The following is a 26085-nucleotide window of genomic DNA, read 5'->3' on the forward strand; positions in this document are numbered from 1 at the left end:
AAAACTGCAGTGTGAAACACCATCATATAAAACGTATGGTCCTACAATTTGGCTTTGAGTATTAATCCATCTGACTGGAATGTGCTCTTAGATTCAAGACGTTTCACAACTAAATACTTAAACTAAAGTAGACCCATCCGTTCGTAGAGGTGAAGACCCCACTTTTCCTACACTTTTCCCATACAGGCCGGATGGCCAACGTGATTGCTTGGTCCTTCAATGTGGATAAGACACATTTTAAAGCCCTTCAACCATTTTCAATCCCTTTTTATGAAATGCAGAATTTTACTTGGGATTCAACTATGAAAGCCCAGTTACTTGCAACACACCCGGGTGAAAGGTCCGCCTTTTTATCTTCAATCCCATATTAACTTGACCTCTTCTGGCTTAAATCCACAATCGGGGATCAGCGAAAAGGGCCAGAGCTCGGCGGGAGGCCTTAAGAGCCCAGCCGTCTGCGAGGATAAAAGACGGGACTTGTTTGTGATTGTTGAAGATCTTATACAGATGGACAGCAACAATGCCTCTATACGGCCGTTATTTAAGAGACAGCACATGTGTGTACACACACACACACACACAGCCCACGACTAACACAAGAAAATAAGGATGCTGAAGAATATCAGTTTAAAGACTCACATTTCCTCGATTCAGTAAGAAAGCAGCTTAGGAGGACTGAGCCCAGCAGTTTTTCTCCCTTCTTTTTAGGGAAGAAGCTTAAATCTTCTCATAACATGAACAAAACTGTTTATTTATTACATTCTGTCACATTTAGAATTCGGTGTAAATAATCATTCCTACACATTCATTCATATAACAGAAGAACAAATTCCTTTTTTTTCTGTCCATAGCATCGAATCTCCAGAACAATAATCCAAGGGAAGAGTCAACTTCGGGGTCATTATAAAATGTAGTGTGCAGTGTTCGTTGTCGAATGTATTCTTTCAATAAAAGTGGATCACAATCATTTCAGAAACACGCAGAAACAACGCAGAGACAGAATCACTGCATGCTCGTTTAACACCCTCCAGCTGAAAGCAGGAAGAGGCTGTCTGCTCTGGCCTTCAGCTCCCACACTGTGAGCCGCCTCGTATTTTAGCCACATTCACACAGTTGCACGTAAACACACATGCACACCCAGAACTTGGCAGTCCAGCCAAGCCCCCATACTGTGCTGAGCCCTGCATTCAAACCCTTTTTCCATACAGCAGATCTGACAGCTTGTTTATGAAGAAGACTTCACAAACACGTGCACACAAAGTGCTATAGAAGTGAATACATCCATAAAAACATGAGCCAGGCAGGCCGAGAGATGTTCAAAACCTTAAAGTGTCGAAAGGCATCAAAACAACAGATCATGTACGGGTCTGCTGGTCTTGTAATAAGCTCCATCAGTTGCACCCTCTGACTTCTTCTAAAGGCAATAAATGCTCTGTTGTAGATTTGTGTAAATATCTCCGAGGCATGTTCTCAAATAGCGTGAAGTCAGGCGGCTGGGCTGAACTAATAGCATTTCTGTGACTTTCATCGTTGTGCATTTATGTGTCAATTCAAGCTGAATTAGGAGTGGGTGGAAAAAAAAAAAAAAAAAAGAGTGTGTTTCTTATCTGATCTTTAAGAATAACAGGAACACAGCAAAGCAGAGGGACAACTTCAAGTGGACTTAATCATATAATCTTCTTAGGCGCATCCTGTTAAATGACTTGGAGGACGGTGAAAGGTGAAATGAGCATTACCCCCTAATGAGTAATACCTGAAAACCTTAATGACTCGTTCAGCCAGAACAAGCTGCCCCTGTCATACTGCTGAACATTACAGAGTGATGGTGTGATACTGCTGCTCCGTATGCATGTTCTGTTTCAACGGTTTCGAGATAATAACTATTGTAAAGCACTTCACTTATACACATGAAAACTCATTGTCACCTTCTGTGGACACGAGAGGATAATATACCCAGGATATAGCCCACTAATATGTTGAATAACATTTACAATCCAGACCATCTTAACAGTCTAGTGAGGCCATGAGTCACTGCAGGTGTGCCGTGACAGGATCTCCACAAAGCAGCATGTTAAAAAGAAAGATAGTGAATAATGATGAGTTCACCAATGAACGCTTCACCTCTTCAATGAGGTCTGTCGTTGACTCCATTTATAGTTCACTCTGTGATTACATGACCATGTAGCCATCATGTATGTTTGCTACTGGAGATTCAAAGTGCACGTCACCTGCTGATGACAGCTGGAGTTATGAAACCCAATGGTCCCCTTAGTGATGGTGTCAAAGTCCAGCTTTACACAAACTGACAGTTACCTGCAAAAAAAAAAACATCGTCTGAAATACAAGACACACAAAAAGCTGAATTTCCTTGTGTGAGCTCAACAAGAAAGCAAACAGAACTGGAGATCAGTCCTGCTCAAGGCGTCACGTGAAACAGGGCTCGATGGGCTGTCATTACAGACTGTCAAGAGTTTACAAGGTTGGACATTAAGAGGTATTTTAAGGAAGAGGAGTTATACGATGAGTCATTTTAGCGCAATTTGTGTCAGATCAAACCCATCCACGTTATATAAACTGATGGACGACCCAGGGTCCCTCCACACCTGCTCCCAGAGAAACACACACACACACACACGCGCAGAGGGAGAGAGAGAAAAACATTCATCCTTGAAATGCATGGACTGAAGTGTGAGAAGGATCCTCATTCGCTGCCGTTTAAAAACTTTAAACCCATTTGTTGATGTCGAGTTCATTGAAGAGCGCGCTGTTTTTGATCGGCAGCCATGAAAGCTAACATAAGCTGTCATCCTCCTCACAGGTCTGCTGTGAGGAGAGCGGCGTCTGAGGTGAAAACATCGTCATCACTGGTTGATCGTCTGGGGCGATTTCACAGCTGATAAAGTCAGTCGACAGAGATGAAGGATGAGTGTGCGAGTGTGTGTGTGCGTGCGTGTTGCATCGAGCAGGGGCTCGTCAACTGAAGGGAAGCACTGTGAGGAGATTGAAGGTTATGAAGAATAAAGAGTAAATAAAAGTTTCAATGCTGAAATTAAGTAAAATACAGAATAATACAATATAACTTATTTGAACTATTTTACTATTAGGAGTCCTGGAAACACATTTCTGGTAATGTGAGCAAGATAATAAATACCTAAGATGATTTTCAGCAGCCTTAAAAAGTGACTTAAATGTTTCATTAATTTATCTGCACCTTCAGCAGAAAGAATGACCAATCACAGCAGCAAGAAACGGATGAAATGACTGATGAGTGTAGACTGAATAAGGAACTAAATGTTTTCCTCGAGCACTCAGCGAGGGCTGTACATTTGTAAGCAGCACAGAGAAGAGCCTCAAGGTCTCTAAGCCTTTACAATGAATCAATCACAGACGTGACATTTTTGTATCGGTGACAGCAATGGGGAAACCATGCTTGTTTTGACCACTCACTTCATAATGAATGGCATGTAACCTTAGGCGTTTCACCTTACCGACGAAGAAACGTAATCAAACAGAGCAACGCATGGGAGAATACAGCACACCACAGCTAATCTAATCTCTTGTAACCTGCTGTAGCAAGGCTTTAAAAACTACTTTAAATGATACACAGCCCTTAATAACATACACAGCCAACACACACATATGGGAAACATGGAATTGTAGAAGAGGAGGGAGATGTGGTCAGACTGAAGGCCAGGACTAACTGGGAGAATGATTTACAAATAAATATACTAGATGATGAATGGGAACACATCTGTAGGAACACCTGGGAAACAACAAGCTCCTCAAATTCGATATTTGAAAACACCTTTCATCCAGTCAGAATACAGCCATAGTGTCACATCAACAAAGCTAACCACACTCACATATATTCTATACATGCCCAGCTCTGGGAAACCCCTGGTCCTCAGTAAAAGAGGAAATAAACCTGATTCTTAAATGTAACCTTGCCCTCAGCTCACAACACCTACTGTTGGGACCGTATGCACTGTCCCTTAACTCAGATGAATACCTCTACAGACTTTGAAGAATAACAGCTATCAAAAAGATAACCACAAACGAGCTGAAACCAACCCCACCACAAATAATACAATGGAAACAATTAATGAGGTTTATAACATGGAGAGAATGACACACAAGATGAGGAAATTGGATGATCTCTTTGAATCATGATGGAAAAAGCTGACAAACACAGATTTAATATAGGAAGGGAAATACAGATCAACAAAGAGCGGGGATGAGTGTACTTGAGCATTTAATCTTAACTCGAACCGTAAGAAGATGGGGAACAACACAAACACATAAATAAACAAATAAACACTATTAGAGTAAACTAAGGCCCATTATTTATTTTTATTGTTTTCATTCATTTGACTCTTTTAAGTCAACTTGCTCAGTTGCTTTCATCGCCCTTCTTTATTTTATTTTCTTCCTTATACTCACTCTTATTTTCTGTTGTTGGATGAACTAACAGAAATACATATTCACGTCGGTGTATAACAGGTACTTACCTTCAAGTCTGTCTTCTATATATGTAATGTATTTATTTTTGTTCTGACATGTAATGCTGTTGCTTGTTTTTGTTTTTTTCCTTCAAGACTATCAGATAAAAAGTATTAAAAAAAGGCTTTACTATTAGCTCTGTGCATGTTGTCTCTACATCAGTATGTGTGATGAGCTGTGAAACGCTGGGCTGCATTGTGTTCTCCAGCCATTCATGTTGTAGTGGTGTCGCATCGTGATCCAAATGAAAACCTTTCTGTATTTTGCACAAACAAACAAACAAAAAAGCAGACAAATAGCTCATTTGAAACTGAAAAAGACCTCCTAGATGAACAGACTAAACACCATCTTCGATAGCATAGCACAGAGAAGTGCAGTCTAAATGCAGATGAGCACATGTTAAAAGCAAGGTCACGCACAGGCCATCCCCGGCCTTCATGTGGTTTCTCACACAGCCCTGAAGCTCATTGAAGCAAACATATAAGGATGCCTGAACTCAGTCACACTCTCCCTACCTCCCCTCTCTGTCTGCTTCTCTTTTCCCTCTCAGTCAGTCAGTCCGTCCGTCTCTCCCTGCCTGACTATTTTTGTGTCTGCGTGTACCCCCAAATGTAGGCTAATGCCCTACAGAACTGACAGATTAAATGCCAATCCCTGGGTTGTACCAAAAGCAGCCTCAGGCAGCAAGCTGTGTGCGTGTGTGTGTGTGTGTGTGTGTGTGTGCGTGTGTGCATGTGTGCGTGTGTGTGTGTGTGTCTGCTGCATTGGGCCAACACAGACGTAAAACAACTGCCCTTAGTAAACAACTCTAAAGGTCACTGCAGATATCAGATTGTTTATACCTCGCTGTCATGTCCTAACGAAAAGGAAACATTTGTGGCCTTAATGTCAGTCACTTTGTGTGTGTGTCACTTCATTTAAAATAACATGCTGTAAGGCCAAAACCAACAGCTCCATGCAATATGAGCTCTGCAAAAGTAAAACACAGCACTCAAGCAAAAAAACAAGGCAAGTCTTTGACTGATTCTTGGAAGAACAAGCTTCGGCTTACATGTATTTATGTTCCTGTGTGGGAGTGCAGTGTTTGTCTTTTTCTGAGGTCAGTCTCCAAACTGTTAATAATAGAGCAGCTCAGAGTTTGTCATTTGAAAGATTTGTCTTCTATAAGACTCTCTGGACTCCAGGTTTTTTCAGGAGTTGTGAAAGCTCTGAGCATTAAAAATAAGAAAAAAAAGGTAAGATCTGTTTAAAAACTTATGCAAATCGAGTTTCAGTGTAGGTTCTCACTTTAATGATTTTTATTTGCCAAGCATGACCTTTGCCTCCGGTAAGTGCGTGGTCAGAAATCAATGACATAAAATCACTTGCCCAACATCAGTGGACATCTTTCTAATAGACAGATGCAGCCATGGGCTATAATGCATATTCACCTCCTGTAACCCCGCTGTGACTATACGGTCTGAAGACGGAATAGACAACCTTGATCTCACTGCCCAACTTCTGAGTGATTTCAACTAATAACGTTATTTTACTCAACTTTATACTTCTCAACTAAAGTGAAATGAAAACAGATTGAAATACTTTTCGAAAATATAACATAACCTGCAAACTGTTGACCAGATCATACATGTGTCCATCCCCTACATGAGCCAGTCTAAAGTGCCACACATATCCTCGGCAGGTTTTGTGAAATTGAAACTAAATACACAAGAAAATGTTCTTATAGTGAAACAGTGCAGAGAAACATAGATACTTGTTGTCTATCAACACTCAGAAATATCAAATAAGTAGAATACACTCACATGAGATGACAGAGACTAAGGATTTTACAGTGTAAAGCAACTGATCATGAAATGTATGCTTTTTCCAACTATTGATTCTTTTTTTGTTTTGTATTTTTTGCAACACAAGAATTGAAGCCAGTAATCAAACTATTTGTTTTCCACAACAGCAGTCACGAGCTACGCGTCTGTCAGACAACAACAAACAAGCCACCTATCTAATGTCTTCGATTCACCATTTGAAGATTTACTTTACTCTCATGATCATAATATTCCAACAGAAATGGTCCCGACGCATCATCAATCCAAATCCAGTGAAAGATTTAATCCACCCACATCACATCCGCAAAGTGTCGCCGTTTGCTCCAAGATGGACAAAATCAGACACTGACTCGACGGTGAGATCGTCATTAGGCTCAGACTCTTCTGATCGAATCTTTGATGATTCAAGTAACGACGAGGCTGTCTCTGTTACAAACAAAGCATCTCTGAGGATCTTCACAGGCAGATGGAACCGATAGAGGAGATGATGCTTCACTGTATCACTCTCAAGCTAAATGGTCTGTCTACAGATTACCCATGTGATCATGTATAACCAATAGATAACAAGCTAATCTTTGCAAGACACAAGTTGAACCATTTCAGTCAGTGGTTGGAGAAAGGTCAGAACATTGCCGCCTCCTCCGGCTTTGAAAAGTAGAGAGATAGTTTACCTCCACCTCTTTGAATCCCTTCCATAGCTGGCAGTACAGATCTGCATTTTCAGATGATCCTGGAACAAAAAGAAAGGGGGAGCAAACCCTCTGTTCCAGGAGGATTGCAGGAGTCAGAAGAGGCAATTCTGCATCTATAGAGGTGGGTGTGACCGGTTTTGCATTTATTATTGCGGTAACCTCATACATGAGAGTCATAAGCCCTCCATGTGTCAGATGTGAGGGGCTAATCGGAGAAAGCGCGGAGTCAAGATCCCCCCTTGAAACCCTGAACATCCTTTCCCACACTTCTTCTATGTGGTAAGAGTAGGAAAGTGCTCACATCCATGTGGAGCCTTGTGACTGAAACACTTTGATACGAGTGTCCTCTTGTTGTTCAAGTTGCAGCCAAAATCACAGTGGATGACTTTAACCAAACCAAGCAGAGTAGAACATCTACTCTTATAGAGGTAGATGTGTGCACCGACTCAATAAGCTCAATATGCACAGCATGTACACTGAGCCAGAGGAAGACTTTTGACTCACAGGCCAAGGTGGCGGGTGGCGGGCATGGTGGTTGGCTCTCGTGTGTGTTTGCGCTGAAATGTATTTTGGTGTCTCACAGTCATGACAGCAGAGAGAGGAGCAGATAGCTGCAGCGACATAAAAAGCACACGGAGCATAGTTTTGAGGGCTTTTTTTGGTTAAACAGTTACGCGTCCTGATAGCCCTCTGAACTGTACGCGCCAAAGGGAAAGTCTACCCCCATTTGGCGCTTGGCTGGTGTTAATTCCGGACCCCGCACGTGAGTCCATGGGGTGTAACTGTTAGTCCTTGCGTGGCATTTATGAATGTCGATTTCCACCTAAAATAACTGTCATTGAACAAGGTGAGCTAAACCTGGGCGTCTGTGGCCTGGAGCTTTGTGTACGTTTGGTCACTTTAAAAAGCCTCCTGCCTCACTTTGCCTCTGTTCGTTAAGGGAACAGAACGAGGACCCAATGTGTTATTTTTGTCATTTTTATAGTATGACTTGCTTTGACTATGTGTCTATGTAAAGAGGCTAAGTGTAGAAAAGTTTCTGCACACTTTAAGATTTGGTCTACCCTTCAAATGTGTAAAAGATCTTCTGCCAAGCCAACAGTGAGCAAACAATAGCCCGTGCTATAGCCAGGGGTTACAATATACATTTACCACCCAGCCTGTTATAAACACAACATGAGCACAGCATACTTTGGACTTCTTCCAGGAGTTCATTCAGTGTGTTGTGTGTCCCTTTTCAATTAACTTACTTTTTTTTTTTTCCTTTCTTGTGGTTGGTTCATGAATATCAAAATTATATTCAAATTAATGTAAATACAATGTGGGAATTGGCATATTTTGAAAACAGAGGTAAAGAATTCCGAGTTGGGTTTTAATTCGTTAAGCATACACTCCCTTGATCATACAAATTACTGGAGACAGCCAAATGGAGAAATCCAACACACACACACACACACAAACAGAGCAGGTTAATTACATGCTGTTGAGCAACCGTTTCTGTAATGCATTCCACATTCATTGATTTGTGAGGTCTCCGACATTGAATTACACTATAGATTTAAGCATTTCAAAAGCACACACGGATACACCCAAAGATCCATACTAATTGACTTTTTTTTTTTTTTTTTTTAGCATTTAGATGCTCCTTAAGAGGTTTATGCTACAGAGTGAGGTCCTGGTCTAGAAGTCCTGCTGAAAGAGTGAACATCAGGGCAGAGAGCAGCATGTTCTGTAAAGAAGCTCCTGGGGGATCCCGTCTCCCACACATGTTCACTCACTCTGTTCACTCTGCATGCTCAACATAATGATCCAAGCCGGCTTAGCTTTAAAAAATGCTGATGGCAACAGTCTGGAGGAGCAGTGCAACACAGCAGGAAATGAATCATTTAGTAAAGAAATTAGTGTTCAAGGCTTTTATACAATATTAATAATTAGTGATTGATTACATCAACAAAAGCAGTTTTTAACCTGGTCTGAGAGATCTTGAACAGAGAAACAAATATCTGGGTTTGATTCAACCTAAAGCTACGTAGAACTCATTTGTGCGCGCACACACACACACACAAGCTGCCTGGGCATCCATCCACCTGAAGGCCCACCTACACACACACACTTGGCATGGATGTCAACTAAGCCCCAGTTCTCCAGAAGTAATAAACCATATTTTCACTGTGTCTCTCTAAACCATGATAGAAGACTCCTGAAAGCCCCTTTGCTTCATTTGAAACCCCTCAACTCATTTAGCATGACACTGATCAACATGCCTGTGACCACGCCTTTGTGTGTGTGTGTGTGTGTGTGTGTGTGTGTGCCTGCGGATAGCACAAAATGTCCCACATGCTACAGCCATGGGGGACAATTTGTTATACACACACACACACACACACACACACACACACACACACACACACACACACACACACACACACACACACACACACACACACACACACACACACACACACACACACACACACACACACACACACACACACACACACACACACACACACACACACACACACACACACACACACACACACACACAGGGTGTTTTCACACAGAACTCTGTAAGCTAAGCTAAGAAAACAGCTAAACTAACTTGTCACTCCTACACACTCATCATGCATCGACTGATCACCTTTGCAAAGGTTTAAAGCATTTAACAACAAAATGTAAGAGATGAACTCAACATGCTCAGAGCAAGATTAGTGCAGACCTGTTCACCCTGAAATAAGGTCCGGTCTTGATTTTTCTCTTAAAGATGGGAGATCACAGAAACACGGGAAAAAGCCCATTCCAGAAAATACGCTAACTTAACTTCACGGATTGACAAATATGTAGATAGAGATAGAGATATGGCTATGTGCACTGGGTTTATTATTTATTTACCAGATTCTTATTCTGAAGTCCGAGAAAAAAAACAAAAAAAACCAAACATTTTTGCATGATGCCAGCTATTGTTTTCAATGTCTGCTATTGCATGTCATAAACCTTGTGCTCGAGAAAATAAACCTTTAGCCTCTTAAATTTGGAGAACTTTTCCACTTTTAAGATTTCAATGCATTCAAAAGAAGAGCAACTGAACAGATCAATTTGCCTTTATGGGTCACCAAAAAGGTCTCAACCTTTGACTTGTGCGTGTGTGAGAAATATATGTGCTTGTGTTTGTGGTACCAGGAGGTGCAGTCACAACGACCAGCGTGTGACTGAGCATGAGGCAGCCTTGTGCCTTCCGCCTCCTCTGATTTTTTCTTTTTTTTCCCTCTCTTTCAATCATCTTGAAGAGATGCCAAGGAAAAAAATCAAGGCTCCAAATAAAAAATAAAAAAAAAGGAAAACTTAAGCAGGCATGTGGATTCACTCTGATCACGTAGACCCTCATTATGTGTCTCTATCATGCAAGCAGCAAGTGGAGAAAAAAAAAATAAAAAAAAGTTTTTTTTCTTCCGGCTACGTGTCTGTGTGTCTGTCCCTCCCAATGAATAGAGCATTAATTGCATTAGCATTACAGCTGGGTGATTTCCAGTCAAATGAAAGCTCTGGCATCAACAAGGGTGACATTTCTAAAGTCTTGAAGTGTGTTATTATTTTGTGCAATTCAATTGGAATTTCTTAGCGTGTAAAAATTGGCATGACAGAAAAGTGAAAGAGAGAGTGAGCGCGAGGAGAGAGAGACGAAGCAGGATGACAGGAAGATTGCTCTGATCAAGGTGGCCAAGAGAAATCTCCTCCCTGTAAAACGGTGATACAGCCTGAGCCTTATCATGAGTTAGTTCTGATTATTCAGATATCCAACATGTTAAATGTAACAGATGATGAATTGCTGCTTTTGCCATTCAGTTTAAAATGCAAATCATCCACAAGAGCAAACCAACTAACAAGCCTGTAATTTGTTCTTTCAAACATGTCAGACTGTGCTGTGGCAGTTTGGAGGTACGTGCGGCGGGATGGGGTTTTAAGGGGACTAAAAATACACAACACACAAAATGGTGTTGTGTTTCATCTGTTATGCTTATCTTTGGACAGTCAGAGTAATGTGTCATACAATCAGCAGGAAGAGTGCACGTCTCCAGTGATAAATAGCTCAAACGAGGGCAATCACACGTCAGCTAGAGTCAAAGCTAACGCATTTAAAGGCAGGGCAGGTCATTTTCTCCAGATACACTGTTTAAGATTCTGGTTAAAATTGTCTTTAGGTACTGACAGCAATTAATAATTAATGTGTTCTGAAAAAAAGAAAGAGCAAAATCTGTCATCTGTAGCAGTTGTAAACACATAATAACGTTGCCAGTGTCCAGGTACCAACTGGATGAACCAATCAAGTTCTCCTAATCAATAAACTATACTGTATCCTCAACTGTCTGAATCCTTTCTAACCCTCCCACAACACTCAAGAGCTCTCTCTCTTAAAGTGACGGTAACCCACCTCACTGCTCTAACAGTAATACTATACAGCTTTTAACTTTTAAACAAAATTACAGACTGCTTATTAGTTATTTTAACATGTATAAATATAACATCAAGATATACAGTATTAAATCATTTCTTTCTATTGAACCAGGTTTTTTAGCGTCTTAATTTGATTGTGGTTACTGAACAGATAGGTTTTACTTTTTTTTTAAGAAGAAGAATGAATGTCTCTTTTTCTAACCCACAAACAAAGTGTTCATATAACGTCACTTACAACTGTTACCCTTATCTGAGGGCTTTAAACACACGGAGTCCTGGCTGGAAGTCAATCTGAAAACTCCAAAAGCTAACACTGACAATTACACACATTCAGTCAATGACAGACCCTGTGACATTCTCTCTCACTCCCAACAAAAAGCACACACTCTTCAGGTCTGTGTGCGTGTGCACTTGTGTGTGTGTGTCCCTAATGGATGGAAATTAATTAAAATGAAAAACAATTTCAAACTGAATTTCTTCGTTTATGCAAATATGGGAGCGTTCGTTTGTTTCTCTTTTTGTTCCTGTGTGTGAGTTTGAGTGCGCAGCAACTGACATTTGGCAACAAGGGAAAAAGATGTAGCACATGTGCATTGCAAACACACAAGAATACTTTCATTAATTCATGAAGAAGGTCAATTTGTGAGCAAAAACCTGAGACTGGAGCATAAACATTAAAAACGCTGGTGAAGACATAATTTTGAAAAACATCCACAAATATTCAAGGACTTATATGAAGGTAATGTTTAAATATTTGGTGTTATTTTTATGGGTATAAAGGCGAACTACTTTGAACTACTATATACTATACTGTATATATACATATTTTTTCAGTATATATACATATTTTTTGGGCCTTTATTATTAGAAAGCTGAAGAAACAGGGAGCATCTGGGGGAGAGTTGGGGATGCCATGCAGCATAAGGCCGAGGCCAGACCAACAACAGCTGCCACGCGGACCACCAGGCCATCCAGTGTCCCAGGCATACATTTAAAAATAACACGTATATGCTGGGCTTAATGGGCTCTTATATGATCATTCCAAATGTGCATTTTGTGTTATAGTTTACTTGATTGAGTTCCTGAAGTGGTCCTCTGCAGGATTCTTCACAGTGCAGCTGTTGAGCAACCACAGGTCTGCTTCTGTTGGGTCATCTACAGGGAGAGAGAGAGAGAGAGAGAGAGAGAGAGAGTTTCATTTTAAAGAATGAAAAAAACAAGTCACCTACAATCACATTCAAATAACAGTCCACACAGAAGAACGTGAGAAACTGAATGTCAAAGGTTCAAAGTGGGAAGCGTGTAGCCGGTCGGCACACCCGTCATAAAAGTCACATCCTGAACTCAAAAGGTTTCCAGGAAACATGTACTGTACATGTATGTATGCGTTTGTTCGTGTCATTTGCATACTCAGCGCCTGTTATAAACGCTGAGTGCAAACACACACAGTGCAGGAGACACAAATTGATCTCTTACATTTAAGAAGCCAACTTAGCGAGAACATAACAATACTGTGGCAATGCCTCATGCTTTCACTGCGGCAAGACACGTCCTGTAACAACTTGAAAAGGACTGATTTCTCCGGCTGAAACTATTTGAGACAATGAAGAGAAATATGTAACACAGGTGTAGTCATTTGTTGGAATTAATTTGGATATTTGTAAGTGTAGTGTAAAATCAATTCTACTTACTGACTTTACATTTAAGAGTTAAACACACACACACACACACACACACACACACACACACACACACACACACACACACACACACACACACACACACACACACACACACACACACACACACACACACACACACACACACACACACACACACACACACACACACACACACACACACACACACACACACACACACACACACACAGTGGTGTGATTCGCCTTGTGACGTTAAGCTCGACTGCTGCTCAGGACATTGGTGGCAGGCTTTGCATGGCAGTGCCAGGAGACAGACGTGGACACACATACTGGAGGAGATGTGGCACAGCAGTGGTGTGGAGCTCCAAGCTTGCCCCTTTCTGCCACACTGAACCAGATATTTCACTAAGAATCCACTTCCCTGCTGCAGTCAAGCATACACACACACCCCTCTTATTGCTTGTCCTGCACTCCGAATTTGATACAGACCAGCACTACGATTCTGTGACACACACACACACACAGAAGGTGTGGAGGTGAAGGGAAGGATCACCAACCACACCTACACCTTGCAGACCGACCCCAAACACACAGCCATACAGTGATATATTAAAGTTTCAGTAAATTAATTGTTAATGTTCAGAATGTCGGGTAGCCAAAAAGCCAAATAGGAACAGACCAATTAGAAGACAGATCTGCAGAAAAAAAAGAACCTTTAAATTTACATTTAAACGGTTTAAAGCGTTGAGGATGTACTGTTTAATATGTCCTACAGTAAGCAGCAGTCTGAGTTTATTGGATGAATGTATCAGACCCAAAACAACACTCGGTGAGTTCTCTTCAAAACGTAAGAACAGCTGCACATCTTGCTCGTGAACCAAAATAACATGAGTCACTCTGGTAGGACTTGAATCATGTGTTGGGTTTGTTTTTTGGGGTTTTTGTTTGAAGTCAAGAGTCATCATTTCTTTTGGGACAGGAGTATAAAATAGATCCAAAATAATGAGTAATCGAGCAGCTACAAAAGCAAAGCAATTAAGTGTATGTTTGTGACTCAAGAAGTGCAAGGAGAGGAGTTCAGCTGGCAAATGTAGCCCATTATGCCTACCTTTATTTGTCTAGGCGACCAACACACAGACGCATACACACAGACGCATACACACAGACACAGACACAGACACAGACACAGACACACACACACACACACACACACACACACACACACACACACACACACACACACACACACACACACACACACACACACACACACACACACACACACACACACACACACACACACACACACACACACACACACACACACACACACACACACACACACACACAGGACTAGTGGGAGTGGTCTCAGCTGTGTGCTTGCTGTCTCCTCTCGGTCCCTAGAGGGGGTTTCCAGACCAACAATAACAAGCTCTCCATCAATTTCACACACACTCACACACAAACACACAAACACGCACTCAAGATGAATCAAAACATCTGCAACAACAACCCTCCTCACAGAGTCAGCACAACTTACTAATAGAAAAAAATCATACACAAAAAAAGAATAACAAGGGTAAACAGCGAAACAGGATCATGCTTGAGTAACCGTGCATGGACACTGAACTAGACCCCCCCACACACACCCTTTTGCTGTGATGTACAACTGTTATATCGATACCAGGATATTCCAGCTTTAGATTTTTATCAATGACAAAAGGCAGCCATGGGCTTCGTCCAAATGACCAAATTAGAGATGCCTGTTGTGGTGTTTGCAGCTGTAAACCTCCAAAACCCCCTTCAGTACGGGAAGTGCCAACAGCAGCAGCTGTTTTCTGATCAAGCATACCATCTGCATGGCAGATACACACTGTAGCACAACAATAACAAGTATGTCAGCACGCCCCCCAAATTCAGTACAAAACACTGACATAGTCCAAATTCAGCAGCAGGAAGTGAGACAATGTGTGACAAGTCACCTTGGTGGTAACTCCATGCCCCCTCCCGTTGGTGTTTCTACCAGTAAACTGAGGGTCAAAGCCACCAAACACTGAGCCAGCTGCCTGAGGAGGAAAAGCACAGAGTCTGCTTTGACGTCTTAGACATATTTGAGACACTTTAGTTTTGTCAAACCAGGGGGAATTAAAAGTGAGCAAGGAAATTATTTATCCATGGGTGGGTCCAAACTGACAAAGGTAATCATACACCTCTTCAGTTGCCACGATGAGTTACGGCCTGGAGACTCTTTTTTTCCCCTCCATAAAAACTGAGTTCACACAGTGACATCACAGTCAGCCTATTCATTTTGAATCCAAACAAACCTTTACAGCAGTTCGGAAAAGAAGACTGAAAATGGTCAACTTTTTGAAAGATTAATTCATTACATACATATTAGTATACATAGAGTGACCAGCAATGAAATGGCCTAAAAAATTCAGGTGAAAGTCGTTCAAATTAAATACTCTTACAGGGATAATTTAGCCAACAAGAGATCATGTATTCACTCTTTTTTAGATGATTAAATGTTAATATTGACAGCATTCCATGATTTTACAGTTTCCTGTCAAAACAGGAAAAAAATAGGCAAGAAAATGTGCCAACTAGTACCAACAGTGTGTCATCATCAGTATGTAGAACATTAACTTTTCAGGCACACGATAAGTTATAAATGTCCGAACATCCTTATTTTCTGTTCTCTATCTTTCAGCAGCCTGAGGTAACCCTACGTGACTCAGCTTAGAGTGCTCATACCACCATTCGATGTACTGTGGATGGAAACTCTCTAGACAGAAAAAGAAGTTGCACGTGATTTGCATAGGTATGGTGGTGCAGCCAATGGCAGGGGAGTGATTTGGTTATTTTTGCATGTAATGACCCACGGGCAATTATTTGAAAGGTTGTAAAAACAGAAAACTGTTGACTAATCTTTTATCTGATGAAGAAAAGCCCCCAGGGGAGAGACACACATCCTGGTATTTGTGTACGAGTGGGTGTGTGTATCCGTGTGTGTGAAAGGGTAAATGTTGCGTCTGTTAACCCTCCATGAAAGCAGCAAACTTTGTGGAATTTAAAGCTTTGAGAGGGTTTTAAAGGTGGCTGGGAAGACTCCTGCAAAAAGATCACTTTTTAAATGAGAAATGTGACCAGGGTTATGTGTATTCATTTTAGTTCTGTGTACAGTAGTCTGAGTACAGTGTACCCACAATAGAAGAATACTGCAAGGCTTGTGTGTACACTATGGTTATTAATAAATGTAAAATGCAAACACAGCTGTGGAAAGACTTCATGATAAAACAGCTTTCTATTTGACCTAAGTTCACCCATTCCTTTCAATGTACTGTGTGTGTTTGTGTGATGTTCACCCAAAACTCTCCTGCAACATTATCAAAGAATCACCTGGAGTCTGTTTGTTTGTGAATGTGTCTGAGGATTAGGCCTGTGCTCAAAAAATTTATATGGCAATATATCGCGATGTGCTCCTTGCCAAAACGTGTACAACCGCGAAGCTGTGAATGCAGTTTAGAAAGACTCATTTCCCATGATGCAGTTCCCATCGAAGCCAGTAGGTGGCAGTGGACGCAAAAACTACGTGATGTAACGTTTCAAATCAAAACAAACATGGAGAAGAAACTCTGTGAGTTAAACTGATAGCAAAGATCCTTTTGGATTTTTACAAACACCAGGCGGTCTGGAGTCGGACATGAGTCATCCAAAATGTACCAAAAACGAGGTCAAACACAGCAACAACAACACGATCAATGTCCATGAACATATGACAAGAAGTCAGCAACAACAGCTAGGCTCGCTTCAAATCATAAAGAGATTGTTCAAGTGGACTCATAGTCAAGTGAAACCAACATATTACACACTATATAAAAAACAGAGACAACGGGGAGAATTTTTTAATAAAAATGAAAGAATACTGTATTTACAATGTATTAATAGCTCTAGCATTATAAACTGAATATTTTGGTTTATTTTTAGGATCTTTAAGGCCTCTAATCTCAAATTTATGAGTTTAAGATGTAGGATCCTTAAATCTATCTGCTGTTATTCTCAACAAAAAAGAACAGCCGTTAAAAGGAATTCTTTGTGGGACATGGACATGATCCATATGGTGATACATAGCGTGTTGTGAAGTTGTGGGAAACACCTAGGCCTACTGAGGTAATACACCTCACACATTTCAATCACTGAACCTACGATGGAGATGAGGAGGAAGGGCGGAGGGAGCAGGTTAGTCATTTGGTCTAAAAGAAAGGGTGACAGGCAGCACACAATGGTTGCAAGTAAATAAGAAAAGGAATAAAGCAAAAAGGGGTGTGTGTGTGTGTGGGGGGGGGGGGGGGGGGGGGGGGGGGGGTGCTGAATTGGAGGCAGGTGGTAGTCTGAATCCAAATGTAGGGCCAACAATGTGAGCAAAAAGAAGAAACAGAGCCAGAGCAAATGGATAGAAGTGAAATGGGGAGTGAAGGGAGCAGGAGATGAAAGAGGAGAGAGTCCAAGGAGGAATGGGTAGAGAAATAAAGTACCTTCTGCACTGCACTCCGATCGGACGCAAACGTGTCCGTCAACATAAAACGTGCATTTGACAGCTGCAGTTTGACACTTTGCTAGTCCCATGTGTGAACCTTTGAAAATCATACACATTTTGTTAAATCACACGATTAAACGATGCATTCTGCCGTCTTTGCACATAATGTCTGTGGTCCGATTTAGCCACAGGTGTGCTTCAGTGCGCAGCACCCTGCAGAGAAGCAGAGATGAGGCTCAGCTGCAGGGTCAGAAGCAGAAGAAAAAACACAAACAATACGAGGCAGGATAGGGAATAAATCATTCCCGTCATCTCCTGAGTAATTCATTTATGCAGATGTGACAATTCGCAAACGCATACAGTAAAATGTACACTACTGTACTGTAAATAAACAACTGTTTCCACCTCAGAGGAACTTTATTCTATTTTTCTTTAAGCAAATGTTCGGTACTGTCAGGTTTACTTTTTACCTTTGCATGAGGACTGTTGGAGCCATGTAGAAATGAAACATGGTGCAGCCTTTCAAGAAATGGACATAAAGTACAACACGTAAGGTGAAGCACAGAGAGTAAATGCTCCGTGCTTTAGAGGCTACGAAGGAGTCTTTGTAAAGATCTGCCTTTGTGATCAAGTACAATTGGAACAAAGGCTTTTAGAAAGAACGAGTTGTCACGATGTCGTTCTACGAATGTGGAGATCTTCCCAACTCATTGCTGCACTGTTACAAAGCAGTGGAGTGCATTTTGTCAAGGTAAAGGTGACATACATCAGGCTCCTTTGTATAAATACATCAACACTTGATATTCTCCTTGTTCAATTTGTTAAATAGAAGATGAGTACGGGCCAAGCCAGCTAGTATGAAAAAAAAAAAACGTTTCTCAAGAACAGCAACAATGGAATTACGACACTGACTTACTCTGTTCTCTATTTTTTGTCGGAACAGTTTTGTGTTCTTGTTGTTGAAAAAGCAGCCATTAGTCAGTTGTTTTTGTCCCCTAATAAGAAAGCTACATCTTCATGAACTCGCTGGGGTCTTTTTCGTGTGATGTTTACATGTTCATAATATTCACAGAAGTCTCTCATCCAGTCTGAGGAAATGCAACTCATGTGAATTTAAGATTGAATTACTAAGAGGTGAGAATGTGAGAGCAGATGTTTGTTTGTTTCCAGTCTCTGTTAGACTGGCGGCTTGTACAGATAAAGAGGGGAACGTGAACAGGTGGGGGTTTCAGAAGTCTGTCATACAGCACTAGTGTGTAGAAATAAGGCGGGAGGAGGAAGTCCTGTACACACATTCACTGATAAGAACTGTAGCAAACAGATAAAATATATATTAACTACACATTAAGAGCAAACATTAACATGGGATTCTCTCTGTAGTGCACAGTAATGTTCAGGATAGTCAATGCAGAGTGGTAGAAATAACCTGTCCACTCATAAAAACACTTTTCAAGGTAAATAAAATGAAGGGAGTGAAATCATGTTTTCAGATTTGTCTGAGAAATCAGAACTGACTGAAAACACGCGAGTGTTAAAGTGTAGGTGTCACACACTTTGGGAGGTTCAAAGCAAGGATGTCGTTCGTCCAGTGCTGAGCACAGACCTGACATTTTACCAGAACATTCTAAAAGTCCCATAATGCTTTCTACTCCCTAATTTCTCCTGACGTAACTTCTCTTTCGTCTCTTCACTTTCCTCATATAACCCTGAAGTGTATATCTCCCCCGTCTTTTTTAACCACCACTCGTTTTTTTCTCCTTTCCACCAGCTGCCCTCTCATCTGAAGTCTCCAGTCCTCGACTCTCTCTCTCTTCTTTTCACACAAGTTTTCCACAGCACCACTAATAGAAATAATAGCAACCTCAGATGGGTTTTATTTTTTTCCCCATTTTCGCCAACGTTGTCCTCAGCTAACTTTTTTTCTTTTTTAAATGGACGTTAACCAAACCATAACTAATGTATCAAATCATTTATCTTAAAAAGCAGATAAAGATTGATTATGACTTATCTCTGGGATTTTTCCACTAGAAAGTCGTGGTTTGAACAGTGGTCATCATTCAAGTGGTCCATATTTGTGTCACAAGAATTCCAAGCTGAAAATGAAATGTTCCTTCATTACTCGACTAGTACTCCGATGCATCCATTTGATTTCAAAAGATAACAATGGGCTTGACTACTTTGAATGACAGATAACAATTAATGTGTGCCTGTGTACTGCATTCACATGAACGCATGTATCTTTTAGAATAATTACTTGAGATGAACAAATTAAACATCTATATATAATTAGAACAATTACAGTATGTTCATCTGATCTCTGCAATAAGGAAACATCTTTAAATATCAGGTTAATTTGCAAAGGCATACAGTTACACAGGCTTTAGGTAATTAGCACCATGATCTAAATTATTAAAGACTGTGTGTTGGTATGATTGCAGAATGAAGCCGCGATCTTGCTTTTTTACCATTATGGATCTCCTATGGTGATCACTCTGCAAACACATTTGTTTTCTCCCTGCCGGGAAAGTACTGAGCATGGTTTGTTTGTTTTTTTGGGGGGTTTTTTTGATTCTCCCTGATTATAAAGCATCCTGCTCGAGACTTTCAGGCAGTTCAGGGGAGTTCACTGCAGTCAGATTCTACAATTTATGCAGGAAAAAGAGCCCTGGAGAGACTGCTTTCCAAGCACCATAAACCTTTCATACAGCCTCCTGTAAGACTCTCCAGGATGATAGATATATCTCACATGTAAGCCTCCTTTTACTGCTATTACTGTAGCTACAGTATCATATTTATTTCAGCCAGCACTACTCTACTTAACAAGTTTCCAAACTTTCTTTGACATTTCCCTGCCAACTTTACATACACCGTGTAAGTACTATTTGTCTCTTGTGGGGATTTCCAAAAGAGTTTGGCAAGAAGACAAACTGTATTTAACTTTACAGAACCGCAAAGGCCGCAAAACACAATGGAAACGGTTGTTTGTAATTGCCGTCTCTTCAGCACACTGGTTCTCAATCAAATTCAGATAACATTTCCAAAACTTTTTGGCCCGTTTCTCCAAGTTCATTCAGTCATTTCCCAGCTGTGGACTTAAACAAACTATCTGAGCGATTGAGATGTGCACATTTTCCAGACCAGAGAAACAGATCTGTGCGTCTCTGATTTCCCTCCAGTCTCCCTCAAGTCGATGATGTACGAGGGCAAAAGGCAGAGATGTCTGGGTGTGTATATGTATCTGTGAGTGTGTGTGCAGTAAGAGAGAGGAGCGGCAGACTGCAGCCCTAGGGGTCAATATGATGCTCCTGGTGCTTCACACAGAGACCACACCATGACCCACTTTCCATCCCACACACACACACTCCAATGTGCACAAATCCATGCATGCACACACGCTTACACTTCTCTCCCTTGTTATTTCTGTCTTATACCCTCCATCCATTACACCCTCCATCTCAAACATATCAGCCCCCTCCACTGCCACCCCATCCCTCATCTTACACACACACACACACACAGGACATGATGACCTTGGGATACAGAGTAGAGGCGGTTTATAGGGGTAAGCATACTGGGGCAAAGCGGTGGCTTTGGGGTGAATGGATACACTTGACTGAGCTAACAAGGCCTGTCTGGCCTTACTGGCTGATTGGCTGACCGGACAGCTGGATGCAAGGCTGGCTGACTGCGAGGGCAGGTGGACTGGAAGGCAGGGTGGGGCAGTGACCCATTCACCCTGGGGTGAACCACAATAAAGTCACATTGTAAGATCTCAAGCCTGTCAGCGAAGGGAGACTGCCGAAGACGCGACATGATCCTCTGAAATTCCTTTTAGATGATGTTGGACGGACAACGATGAAGATAACTCTTTGTCTTAAAGGATCAGTCTGTAGGATTTAGCCGTATCTCGTGATAAGTAGGCTTGCAACAGAGGCTTTTATTTCACCTGATGTTCAGGTAGACACTGATATCACATGTACCTGTTCATTTCCCCTATCAATGGTCAATTGTTGCTTTTTTTTTTTTTTTTTTTTTAAGAGGTTCCATACTTCTACATGGCAGATGCTGAAAAAAATATTGTCATCACCCTATTAGTTTAAATAAAATAAAGTGTAACCCTCTAACATTGTTGTCAGATTTTTTTTTTTTTTTACTGGGTGGAAAATGTCCTAACGTTGCAGCTACAGACTTGCAGTGCTTATTGGAGCAGCTAGAGTTCTAAATATACATTTTTACTGCAGCTTCTCATTATGAATAAGAATATCTGCTAATGTATTGCATGTAATGTAAAATATTAACTAGTAAATGCATTCATCCAACTCTATAACAATCTTTGCTTCTTATCTCGCAGTGTGGTATTGCAGAATTACCTTAAATAGGGAATATTACAAAAAAACAAACGTCATTGTTACCAAAGCTCAAAACCTTGTTTCACAGCTCAAACTGAAAAACCCGTCAGATATGCATCACTTTAGATTATTCATCTGTATGAATAAAAATCAATCAGAAATGTGTCAAATAAAGCATTGTGACCGCCTCAATCAAACAAATGTGCAATTTCAGGATGGATTTCTCCCGACACCCCTGTATAATGATGAGTCACATAGGGCCATTAAACGTACCAAAGTGTAACGGCTTTACTCACGCATGTGCACACACACATTGGTACTCCCAAAGCAAAGTGTGCGAGAGTGGCTGTGGGAGGTGAGACAAGCTGGGCATGTCTGATCTGGACAACAAGTCAGATTCCCAGCTGACAACATTTCTGTCTAAAAGGTTTCCTTTCCTCTGGGAGTGTGTGTGTGTGTGTGTGTGTGTGTGTGTGTGTGTGTGTGTGTGTGTGTGTGTATCTGTTGGTTTGCCTCATTGACGTGGCAAGTCGTGAATGGGCCTTCGAGGACTTACGAGCTTCACCTCCAATCACATTTAACAAGTGAGCACTTGCACAGGAACACAGTCACATACTAAGACTAAGACACACACTGAGAGGGGCCTTGGGGTTTTGGCGGTTGGTCTATCCGCCTTGCAGGGTGAGCAACCACTCAGCCGTGGATGATAATGCAATCAACTGTCATTAGAGGGACACCGGCTGGCTGGGGCCACACAAACATACACACACACACACACACACATTTCTATACCGGCCTATGATTGTAGCACAGCAAGTTATATTTAGACATTGGAAGATGGGAAGCACATGAAAAAACAATCAATTATCAAATCAAGACAGTCTGTTGCCTCTGTTGGGAGAACTTGATGCTTCTCTTTGTCATAAATCAATTTGAATAACTGGACTGTGAGACAGACTGAGGCAGTTGAAGATCCGACCTGACAGTTATTTACAAACTTATTCTCTCAGATACAAACACAAATACGGCGGTTCATTGAAAAGATACAGACTAGCTTAGTCGCTAATCTTCTTAACAGCGATCGCAGGCCTCGACAAACAAATCTAAAATACCTTCTATTGCAGCTCGGGAGTAAAAGACGGCACAAAGAGAAAACACACAATAACCAAACAACATCGTGGAGCGTCATCTGCTGTTAATCTTCTGATGCAACTACAGAGCAACACGAGCAGAGGACGGGACGCCTCGGTGAGCCAGTATTACAGCTTGAGGTGACATCTATCTGCCTCGTTCCTGCTCTACCCTCCTGTTATTTTTTATTATTATTGTGGCTGTTGACATACAAGTAGAGACAGGATGTTTATAAAAGCTGATGTCATGGACCTGGTTTGCAGGAAATAGGATGTCTAAAAAGGACATTTATCCTCTTGTTCTGTTTTCTGAGCGTTACTAAACGCCTCTCTTTATCGCTGGGAAAAAACAAAGTAATTATCAGAAACAAACTACAACTCATTAGAAAACCAAAATTCTGCAGAGCTCTCAACAATGGTACTAAAAGAGGCCCAGGCTAGCACGCTTTTCTGAAGAGAGGAAAACACACAAAGCACTTGGAGATGAAGGCTTCTAAACAGACACTAGTTTACTGACCATACAGGAGGAAGAAGCAGCAACAGAGAAGGTTTTTAAGATATCATGTAAGATTTCTTGTTTACAGACACAGTCATTCCAGTCTGTTCCGCACATAAAGCCAGAAGAAACTGAGGCTTGTTGTCATCGAAAAATGTTTCGAAAACACATCTTCTCGTCACCTATGCACAATTTTTGGAACAGAAGCAGGGATCTGACCGCATATGTAAAAGGCATGTTGGACATCACTGACTTGGGTGGATCAGGAGTGCTGACATCGAAATGATTGTCCCCCTAAAGGGAAGAAAAAAAAGAAAAGAAAAAAAAAAGAATTTCTCTGGAGATTGAAGCATTAACATTTCTAAATCCTGAAGTCTTTTTCTCAAAAGCTCTGTTGGAAGCTTTTGGACGTGGAACCTAACAGCTCAAAATGGATATTAGCCCAAAAGCAAGAGAAAATGTTCGAACTTGAAACATATCCACATAAGCACAGACTTCATCTGAGCTGTCATCTTTTACAGGTCTCTCTCTCTCTCTCTCTCTCTCTCTCTGAGTCCGTCTTTCTCTTACATACACCCTCCTGATAATACCAGACTGCTGTCCTCTCAGACTCACTGGGGGCCTTGACGGGATCCTTCCCATGTATCAGCTCAGAAAAGCGGCGACAATTCACAGCATAGAGTATGTAAAATGTTCTGTCTTTGTGCAGGGACAGACAATGTAGTGTGTGGAAGTGTTGCTGTGTGTACTAAGAAGCAGGAAGGGAATGCCAACTAAGGCACAGCAGGGGTCCACTACAGCACTCATGCCAAACAGTTTGACAACATCTTAGGAACATCTATTCACTGGGGATATTTCTGAGTCCTTAAATGTTGGAGAGGTAGAGTCAACATGGCAGACAGAGAAAGAAAGGGATGTGGAAATAGGATGAGAGGGAGTGAGGAAATCAAAAGAAACTGTGAAAGAATTTTAAAAGTGTTTCAAACTTAAAAAAAAAAAAAAAGGCTGGAGGGCTTACAGAAAAGAAAAAAAAAAGTCAAGGAGCAGAATATTCAACATTACAAGAATGCTAAGAAACAGACAGAAAGAGAACAAGCAGAGGAAAGACTGAGTGTTAAGAAAAATAAGGTGGGGTATCGCAGTGAAAAATGGCAGACGAGCTCTGCTGAAAAGTGGAGCAGGAATGATGAATGCTACGAGGCAAGCCAAGCGCTAATTTAGATGGCCGACGTTTTGCTTGTACAGAGCAGGAGGCTGGAGTCTGTCTTTGTCTCTTACAGCTGATCTCAGGGACACAGCGGGTCCAGACAGGGTCGCTCTCTCTCACACAAACACTGACTATAATAATCAGTCATCTACTTTTTAGGAGCAGTTTTCCGATGTTCTAGTCACTCTCATCTACTAGATGTAGGCAACTTATTGTGAAACCCAGAGTGACAGCGATGTAATTAAAGCAAGAAGGAAGTATCTGCGGTGTGCGTGTCAGCCACAGAAATAAATACATTTTCAGCCGTTCAGTTTGAAGCAATCACTGCTGTAGGAGATAAGAGGGCTTCTCGAGCTTTTATGGCACATATGGGTTGTATATGGAAAAAAAAATGTACAACAGATGAAAGTAATGATAGACACCTGGAAGTGAATTCCCTATGATTTTAAATGTGCATTAAGTGAGATTTATGGAGGTCAGTACAGCAGATGGAAAGCAGGCCTAAATAGATTTTTTTCCCCCTTTATACGTCTCACCTTGCATAGATAGAATGATTTGAAGCCGCAGGTTCAGGCAGTAATTGGGGCCAATCACTAGTCTGCAGCTCAGACAGAAAACCATTACGATCATCAGTGCAGGCATAAAAAGATATTTCACACAGTCAGAGAGGGATTATTAGAGTCAAGGGCACAAAAGTCAGTGTATCCGGGAGAAAGAGGTGTCTTAAAGGTCACTGGCGGACAGAGAAATATTCCAATGAATTCACTTTGAACACATAGTGCAGAGTGAAACATGGCAGACTCTAGATGGAGGCCGGTGTAATTGACTTCTTATTATCAAGCTGATGTCACTGTCCACATGTGAGGTTAGCAATGGGTCTGGCTGGAAGGAAAGTCAGAACTGACACAGGAAAAAGATCCATTTGAAGTTAATGACACTGTTTAGCTCTTCTCTACTGCAAAGTAGATTATTCCGCCTGGTCCAAGTTTCTGAGGCAGGTACGAAGCTGAGCAGAGGAGGCTATAGGAATAAAAGCAGCATTCAGGCACTACAGATTTGTTGAATGAAATAAGAATATGTCAGAAAAGCTTGCAGGTTTCATGTTACAGCCTTCAGGAGATTATACGTACAAAGAGCTGTTCACACTCATCTGGTCATCTTCATCTGTGGTTGGCCTTCGGGTCACATTTAGCATCATAACAGGAAACTGTGCAATCACCAAGGACAATAAAAGACCA

General features: G+C 41.3%; 1 protein-coding gene across 1 annotated transcript in view; it reads right to left on the bottom strand.

The window, feature by feature from the left end:
• cdkal1 (CDK5 regulatory subunit associated protein 1-like 1) overlaps positions 1 to 26085 on the bottom strand; it is a 216971-nt gene that overhangs the window by 168751 nt on the left and 22135 nt on the right. The window contains exon 4 of the mRNA XM_079344989.1: positions 12538 to 12622. Within this exon, the coding sequence (XP_079201115.1) occupies positions 12538 to 12622 (85 nt within the window). The remainder of the gene's footprint in view (positions 1 to 12537; positions 12623 to 26085) is intronic.

This window comes from Symphodus melops, assembly GCF_947650265.1.
Source record: "Symphodus melops genome assembly, chromosome: 5".
Taxonomy (NCBI): domain Eukaryota; kingdom Metazoa; phylum Chordata; class Actinopteri; order Labriformes; family Labridae; genus Symphodus; species Symphodus melops.